Source organism: Seriola dumerili, unplaced genomic scaffold (assembly GCF_002260705.1).
Source record: "Seriola dumerili isolate Sdu_G_001 unplaced genomic scaffold, Sdu_1.0 BDQW01000081.1, whole genome shotgun sequence".
In the NCBI taxonomy this organism is placed as follows: Eukaryota; Metazoa; Chordata; class Actinopteri; order Carangiformes; family Carangidae; genus Seriola; species Seriola dumerili.
Genome location: NW_019174336.1, coordinates 3,770,330 through 3,778,531, shown reverse-complemented (window position 1 = coordinate 3,778,531; position 8,202 = coordinate 3,770,330). Strand labels below are relative to the sequence as shown.

General features: G+C 41.0%; 1 protein-coding gene across 1 annotated transcript in view; it reads left to right on the top strand.

Moving 5' to 3' along the window:
- The first annotated feature begins 1,904 nt into the window (after positions 1 to 1,904).
- LOC111221162 (tripartite motif-containing protein 16-like) overlaps positions 1,905 to 8,202 on the top strand; it is a 15,367-nt gene continuing 9,069 nt past the window's right edge. The window contains exon 1 of the mRNA XM_022744511.1: positions 1,905 to 3,700. Coding sequence (XP_022600232.1) covers positions 2,197 to 3,700 — 1,504 coding nt within the window. The 5' untranslated portion in view covers positions 1,905 to 2,196. The remainder of the gene's footprint in view (positions 3,701 to 8,202) is intronic.

The following is an 8,202-nucleotide window of genomic DNA, read 5'->3' as shown; positions in this document are numbered from 1 at the left end:
TATTTTTGTTAACCTAACTCTAGAACCAGGATCCTACATAGAGTAACCTCACACTGATCTATCAGCATTTCACATTCAACATCTTTGAACTTTTGCCCAGCTGCTAGATGACCTTGCCTCTGTTCTCAGCCCGAGTATAGACAACTGAACAGCAGCTTTTAAGGTTAGTCATTAAATTCCTTTTCTTGTGGACGACATTCAGCTCTATGTTGCCATCAATCTGAATAATCGTTCAGAGCTCTTCAACTTAAGAGTCCTGTGTCCTGGTAAATATAGATAAAACCAAAGTGCAAATTTTAGGCACTAAGACACAAAGATTGCTCTTTTCTGATGCTTCTGTTAATATTTACTCTGCATAAGAACTTTTTGGAGTGAAACATTAGATCCAGGTCTGTGCTCTGTCTTCTTCACCTTTGTAAAATAGGATTAGACTGTTGTCAGAGTGATGGACAATAAGATTTTAAAACCAGCATTTAAAACTTCTAGTCAAGACAACTGTAATGTCCTACCCATTGGTTTGAATGCTCCCATTCTAAAAACCACACTCAGTGCACATTTTAACAAGAACACCAGATGTAGCCTGGCTTTCTGTCCAGCTTGGGTACAAGCTGCTTGTTACTTATTTACCACATGAAAACTGAGCCGAAAAGGAAATTACAAAATTGATTTTTTTGTATCATGACCGAAGCTCCACAGTAAACAAGCACACAATGACTGAACACAAGCTGCCTCTTGAAGCAAAACCGTTCCTCAATACAAACAGGGCTGGACAGTAACTAAGTACATTTACTCAAGTAATGTAATTAAGTACATTTTTCAAGTATCTGTACTTTACTTGAGTATTACCTATTTTTTGGGAAACGTATGACTGTTACTCCACCTCACTCATGTGACAGATATTGTATTCTGACTCTGACTCACTACATTTCTATGAAGTGGTAGTAGTAATACTATCTCAAATCCATGTTTGAAGTTTTAAAAATAAAGAAAGATTCCTTTCATTTTAAATGTTTGCTGTGTTTACCACGACCAAACTCCATCACTGCTGAAAAAAAAGAAATACGAAATACAATAACTCCTGTTGATTCTAATGTGTTTTTATGGCCATTTCTACAGACTCTGTAGCATATCCTACATATCCAAGCTTTTTACTCTACAGGTTCTACAGTCAGTCAGTCACTGAGTAGGTTGTTTCAGAGTCAGTAGGTTCTGTAAATGTGGAACAATACAATAATGTGCTGACATAGAAAAAATTTACTTTTGAATACTTTTAGTAAAGTAATTTTAAAAGCAAGTACGCCAGTACTTTAACTCAGGTATAAAAAAAAAATGACTGAACAATTTTCACTTGTATTGGAGTAATATTTGTCCAGGAGTATCTTTGACTGACTGTAACAGAGTTTTGTATTTTGTCCACCTCTGAACGCAAATAACATCAAGTTCAGACTTCTGTACTTGGGAGTTTGCAACTGGAACAGCAGCCTACCTCCTAACATCAGCAGGTCAGCTCAGCACTGGTGATAAGACTTCAACACAAACTGTAGCTACTCTGACAAAATGATCTAAACTCAAAGGTCCACAGACTTTTTCAGGGAAACAATGAAATTGACAGTGAGTGTAGTAAAAGACACAGTTCATATCCAATGTGTAATGTATATCAAACATCTTTTTTCTTCAAAATAGCAGCAACAAATATTTTATTTTGATTCAATATCAAAACGCTACAGACAACAGAGCCTAGCCTGGCCCTCGCAGATAACTCTTCTTCCGGGTCAGTAATCTCAGGAGCTGGACAGCGAACTGCCGAGGTGACCGCCGCTCTCACCCGAAGACGTTTCGTCTCTGAAAGCGCCAGAGCAAATTTCCGAACAGACATTATTTGGATAAACTCAGCACATATTTCAAATCGTAGTTACTTCCCGGTCTAAAAAATCAAAGTCCCCGCCGTTGCTGCTGTTTGGTGCGAAATGCATTTATGGATATTTTGGCTGTCCCAAGCGGCCACGCCCCCAAACGGGAGGAGAGAGATTACATTCGGTGTGGGTAGATGTAGTCTTTGAACCGTAATCGATTAGAACAGCACTCGTGCTCCACAAGAATATAACACAGAGAACACCGCAGATTAATAACTGTCCCATTTTCTCTGTCAGTGACACTGTTCAGTCACAGTGCATTTAACTTCCGCTGTTTGTTGAAATGGCGCAGCAAGGAATTCAGATGGACCAGGAAAAACTCTGCTGTTCGATCTGTTTGGATCTACTGAAGGATCCAGTGACTATTCCCTGTGGACACAACTACTGCAAGAACTGTATCAAAGGCTACTGGGAAGAAAAGTGTCAGAAGAAAAGACACAGCTGTCCTCAGTGCAGACAGACCTTCAGATCAAGACCTGTCCTGGTGAAAAACACCATGTTAGCAGAGTTAGTGGAGGAACTGAAGAAGACTGGACTCCAAGCTGCTCCAGCTGATCACTGCTATGCCGGACCTGAAGATGTGGCCTGTGATTTTTGTACTGGGAGAAAGCGAAAGGCTGCAAAATCCTGTCTGCAGTGTCAGGTGTCTTCCTGTGAGCAGCACCTCCAGCCACACTACGATGTTGCTCCATTAAAGAAGCACAAGCTGGTAAATCCATCAGCAAATATTCAAGAGAACGTTTGCTCTCGTCACAGTGAGGTAATGAAGATTTTCTGCCGCACTGATCAGCAGTGTATCTGTTATCTCTGCTTCATTAATGAACATAAAGGCCACGACACCGTCTCTGCTGCAGCAGAAATGACTGAGAGGCAAAAAGAACTTGGGGCAAGCTGGCAAAAGATCCAGCAGAGAATCCAGGACAGGGAGAAAGACGTGGTGGTGCTTCAGCAGGAGGTGGAGGCTATCAATCACTCTGCTGATAAAGCAGTGAGGGACAGTGATGAGATCTTCAATGAACTGGTCCATGTTATCAGGAAAAGAAGCTCTGGAGTGAAGCACCTGATCAAATCTCGACAAAAAACCGTATTGAGTCGAGTCAAAGAGCTTCAGAAGAAGCTCCAGCAGGAGATCACTGAGCTGAGGAGGAAAGATGCTGAGCTGGAGAAACTCTCACAAACAGAGGACCACACTCAGTTATTCCATAATTACCCATCACTGTCAAATCTCACTGAATCTACAAACTCACCCAGCATCAACATACGTCCTCTGCGATGCTTTGAGGATGTGACGGCGGCTGTGTCAGAGGTCAGAGATAAACTGCAGGACATCCTTAAAGAAGACTGGTTGAAGATCTGTATGAACCACAGATCGCTGACAGATACTGATGCGGACGTTTTACTGCCACCAGCAGAGCCCAGGACCAGGGCTGAATTCTTACAATATTCACCACAAATCACACTGGATCCAAACACGGCTCACACAGAGGTGTCACTATCTGAAGGGAACAGAAAAGCAACAAATATGGAAGTATCTCAGCTGTATTCTCCTCACCCGGACAGATTCACTGACATGTTTCAGGTCCTGAGCAGAGAGAGTCTGACCAGACGTTGTTACTGGGAGGTGGAGTGGAGTGGAGGAGGAGTTTCAGTAGCAGTCACATACAAGGACATAAACAGAAGAGGAGATGAAAGTGGATTTGGAAACAATGATAAGTCATGGTCGTTAGAGTGTCCCCTCTTTGGTAATTATCATTCAAAACATGACAACATCAGCACTCCTGTCTCAGGCCCTCAGTCCTCCAGAGTAGGAGTGTACCTGGATCACAGAGCAGGTGTTCTGTCCTTCTACAGCGTCTCTGAAACCATGACTCTCCTGCACAGAGTCCAGACCACATTCACTCAGCCTCTCTACGCTGGACTTGGGGTTGATTATTTTGGATCCACAGCTGAGCTGTGTGAGCTCTACTAGACACATGCTACTGAAATGTATTTCCCCCAGGAAACAGATGACATTTCACATCACAGTGACAGAGCAGTTGATGATAGAAATAAACATTTATTCCTATATAAATGTATTCTGCTGTATGTTGTGTATCACTCTTTCTTTTCCATTACACGGCCGAGACAGAACACAAATAAGCATTCATCCTCATGCAAATATATGCAAATGTGCTGTATGTTGCCTAAAACTGATATGATATTATTTGTATCGTTGCTATGATATTGTTCGGTCTTTCTTTTCCATCAAACAGCCTTAAATGGAGTAGCAATCTAAATCATTTTCCTCTTGAGTGCTGACTCACCGGTTTAACAGACATTGTGAACTGTGTGATGAAATTAATATGGAGATTGAGCCAGAGACCTTTACCAGGATTTATATACAGTACGAACAAAGTCACTCAATAAAGTCATTTCTAAGAGTATTTAAAGTATTGTTTGAGTGTTCTTTCAGCAAACTATCGAATCTGATGCAGAAAATGTCAAACTAATATGACAGTAGGCTATAACTTTTACCACTTTTCCCCTAAATCCCAGTTGAGTGAAGCCTTAGTGTTGATAGGTATCTAGGAATATAGGAAAGGCATCACAGAAGCAACATTGTAGAAGATGGAAACAGTGAAGAGCTGTAATTGGAGAACATTTGCATGATTTCTGTTTGAATTTTGTATTTGATACGAACAGAGCTAAACAAATACTAAAAACACCACAGCAGATGAAGCTACAAGTTCACAGCAGTCCGTGGTCTGGGTAGATTCTGCATGTTTCAACACAGCACAAATATACTGTATAGTTACAGTCTAACTGTGGATTACACAACACTGACAACAACCCACTAGAGACTGTTACTCGCAACAACAACAGACACTGTGAGACACGCTTGAGTAACTGAGGTCAAAGGGATGTTCTTCAGTCAACCAAGAGGCATAAAACCAAGACACCTCCAAAAATTCAGCAACAAAGTGAAAGAAACTTGATCTCTGGCTGACTCCAGTCTCAGTGAAAGCATCATGTGACCAGTCCCATAAAGATTAGAAAAGCTGCACCGCTTTCAATAGAAACGCTCTGACAAAATTTAGTAATCCTCTTCTGGCCTATCAGTGACGTTGGCTTCATAACAAAGTCACCATAGCATCAAGTAAACAAAGTAAACGAGGTCCTATGAACATGGACTAACCTGCCCAAACCACTCCTCTTTCTGGAATGAAGCTACTATACTAGGAAACCACTCCCTTTTATCTCTTGGCTGTCAGTTTAATATTCAGTTTCTATCTTATTCACGCTCAGTGAGAGGTGAAATGGCGCAGCAAGGACTTGAGCTCGACCGGGAAAAATTCTGCTGTTCCCTCTGTTTGGATCTACTGAAGTATCCAGTGACTATTCCCTGTGGACACAACTACTGCAGAGAATGTATTACCAGCCACTGGTACATAGAGGAAGAGGAGGAAATCTACAGCTGTCCTCAGTGCAGACAGACCTTCCAAATGAGACCTGTCCTGGTGAAAAACACCATGTTGGCAGATTTAGTGGAGGAACTGAAGAAGACAAGACCCTCCACTGAACCAACTGATCATGCTGGACCTGGAGATGTGGCGTGTGATTTGTGCACTGGGAGAAAACGGAAAGCCAGCAAGTCCTGTCTGCAGTGTCTGGTCTCTTACTGTGAGCAGCACCTCGAACCTCACTATAAAGTGGTTCCATTAAAAAAACACAAGCTAATTGAAGCTTCTGCAAAGCTCCAGGAGAATACCTGCTCTCGTCACAGTGAGGTAATGAAGATTTTCTGCCGCACTGATCAGCAGTGTATCTGTTATCTCTGCGCCATGAGTGAGCATAAAGGCCACAACATCGTCTCTGCTGCAGCAGAAATGACAAAGAAGCAGAGAGAGCTCGGCCCGAGTCGGCAAGAAATCCAAAGAAGAATCCAGGCCCAAGAGAATCATGTGAAGATGCTTCAGCAGGAGGTGGAACATATAAATCGCTCTGCGGATAAAGCAGTGATAAAAAATGAAAATTTGTCCACTGAGCTGGTCAATATCATCATGAGAGAAAGCTCTGCTGTCAAGAGTAAGATCAGATCCCAGCAGGATATTGAAGTGAGTCGGGCCAAAGAGCTTCAGGCGAAGCTGAAGCAGGAGCTTGTTGAGCTGAAGAGGAAAGACACTGAGCTGGGAAAGCTCACACACACACAGGATCAAATCCACTTTCTGCACACGTACGTCTCGTTGTCACCTCTCAATAAACTTCCTGTCTTACCTACCTTTAATCCTCAACCTCTGCAGTATTTTGAGAATGTGACAACAGCTGTGTCAGAGGCCAGAGATAAACTGCTGAGAAACTACACTGGGGAATGGAAGAGGATCTCACTGACAGTAACGGAAGTGGATGTTTTACTGCCGCAAAACCCAAAGACCAGAGCTGAATTTTCACAATATGCAGTTCACAAGAATCAGCTCATGCTGGATCCAAACACGGCAAACACACAACTGCTATTATCAGAAGATAAGAGAAAAGCAATCTCAGTGAAAACTGCACAGTCATATGGTCAACACCCAGAAAGATTCACGCACAAGTCTCAGGTTCTGAGTAGACAACATCTAACTGGACGTTGTTACTGGGAAGTACAGTGGAGTGGACTGGGAGTTTCAATAGCAGTCGCATACAAGGATATTGCCAGAACAGGAACAGAAAGTCTGTTTGGAAACGATGACAAGTCTTGGGTATTAGAGTGTTCCTCCAATGGCAACAACACTTTCAAACATAAAGGCAACAAAGTCAACTTTGCAGGCCGTCCGTCCTCCACAATAGGAGTGTTCATGGATCACAGGGCAGGTATTCTGTCTTTCTATGAAGTATCTGAAACTATCACTCTCCTCCACAAAGTCCAGACCACATTCACTCAACCGCTCCATGTTGGACTCGGTATTTGTTATTTTGGATCCACTGCAGAGTTTTGTGAAGTCAAGTAGATGAATTACAGTTGATTTCCCCAGCAAACAACAGTTGTTTAGAACAGCAAATAGAAAAGAAGATTTCACAAATGAGATTGATTACGTTTGATTGACTGTTACGCATTTAGTGATGAAACCTGAATCGACAAATATCGATTATAATATGATAATATAATATATGAAAATGTAACCCTCTCTGTGGTCTATACACTGGAGTTCTCCGAATTGCTGTAACATTTCCTCCTCTGTCTGTTTCAATTCTCCAGCCTGAGTTAAGTTTCATTTTTAATCACAGCTGAATAATGTATTTTCTACCAGTTGCTTTGTTAGTGGGTTATGTTTTAATCATTATTTATGATTCATCAGTAGGACAATGGATGATTTTCCACAGTGCTGACATACGTGTGTAACATGCTGTTTGTGTGTATAAAGTGATTGTAAATGGAATGAAAAAAAATATTCTTCAGTAGTTCTCCTGTTCATTGTATATTTGTATTAATGTTGTAATATTTTGGAATTATGTAAACCTGTATGACCCTCAATATAGAATATAGCGTATAAATATGTGATATGTTTGTTTTATTCCTGTCATTTTATAAATGTGTTTGAGTGCAGTAAAAATCGTTATTTTCGATAATCAGGTAGCAACAGGCTGACTGTGTGAAATAGTGCATCTGTTGTAACATGTGAACTCAGTCAATCAATAAAGTTGATTTGTTTTCCATAAATTTAAGCGAATGAAATGAAGTTAATGCACGTTTCCTCTTAGTCTCTGGGTGTAGTCCCAGGCTACGTATTTCAGCAGAGGATTCAATATAGTAAAGATCTGAAAGACTATTAACTTTTAATGTCACAGTATACTGGAACTTAGTGTTCTGGTTTCATGTATTTTGATCAACTATTGTACTGTCATAAACTATGATGAAGGCCAAGTGACAAAATTGGGTCACTCTTAGTACTATTAACAGTTAGAAATTGACTTAACTGATAAGACCTAACTTTTTCTTTTCCTCCTGTCTTTCTTCTTTTCTTTCCTTCACTTGTCTTCCTTATATTTCCTCATTTCCTTCTTTACATTTCCACTTAATTTCTCACTCCCCTCGCTTCAGTGTTTACTCCCTCGATCTTTCTTTCCCACTCTCTTCTCCTTCCTGTCCAGTCTTTAATAATATAAAGTACACCATTAGATAAAATATTTTGCTTCACAGATTTCCATTCCTCGTCTCATTTCCATATTTAATTGTTTAGAATAATAAATGGGCAGCCCACATTGGGGCTTGCCTACAGTGACCCCACACACAATGCCAGAAATAAGGGTACAGTAGGAGTTCATTTCTGTC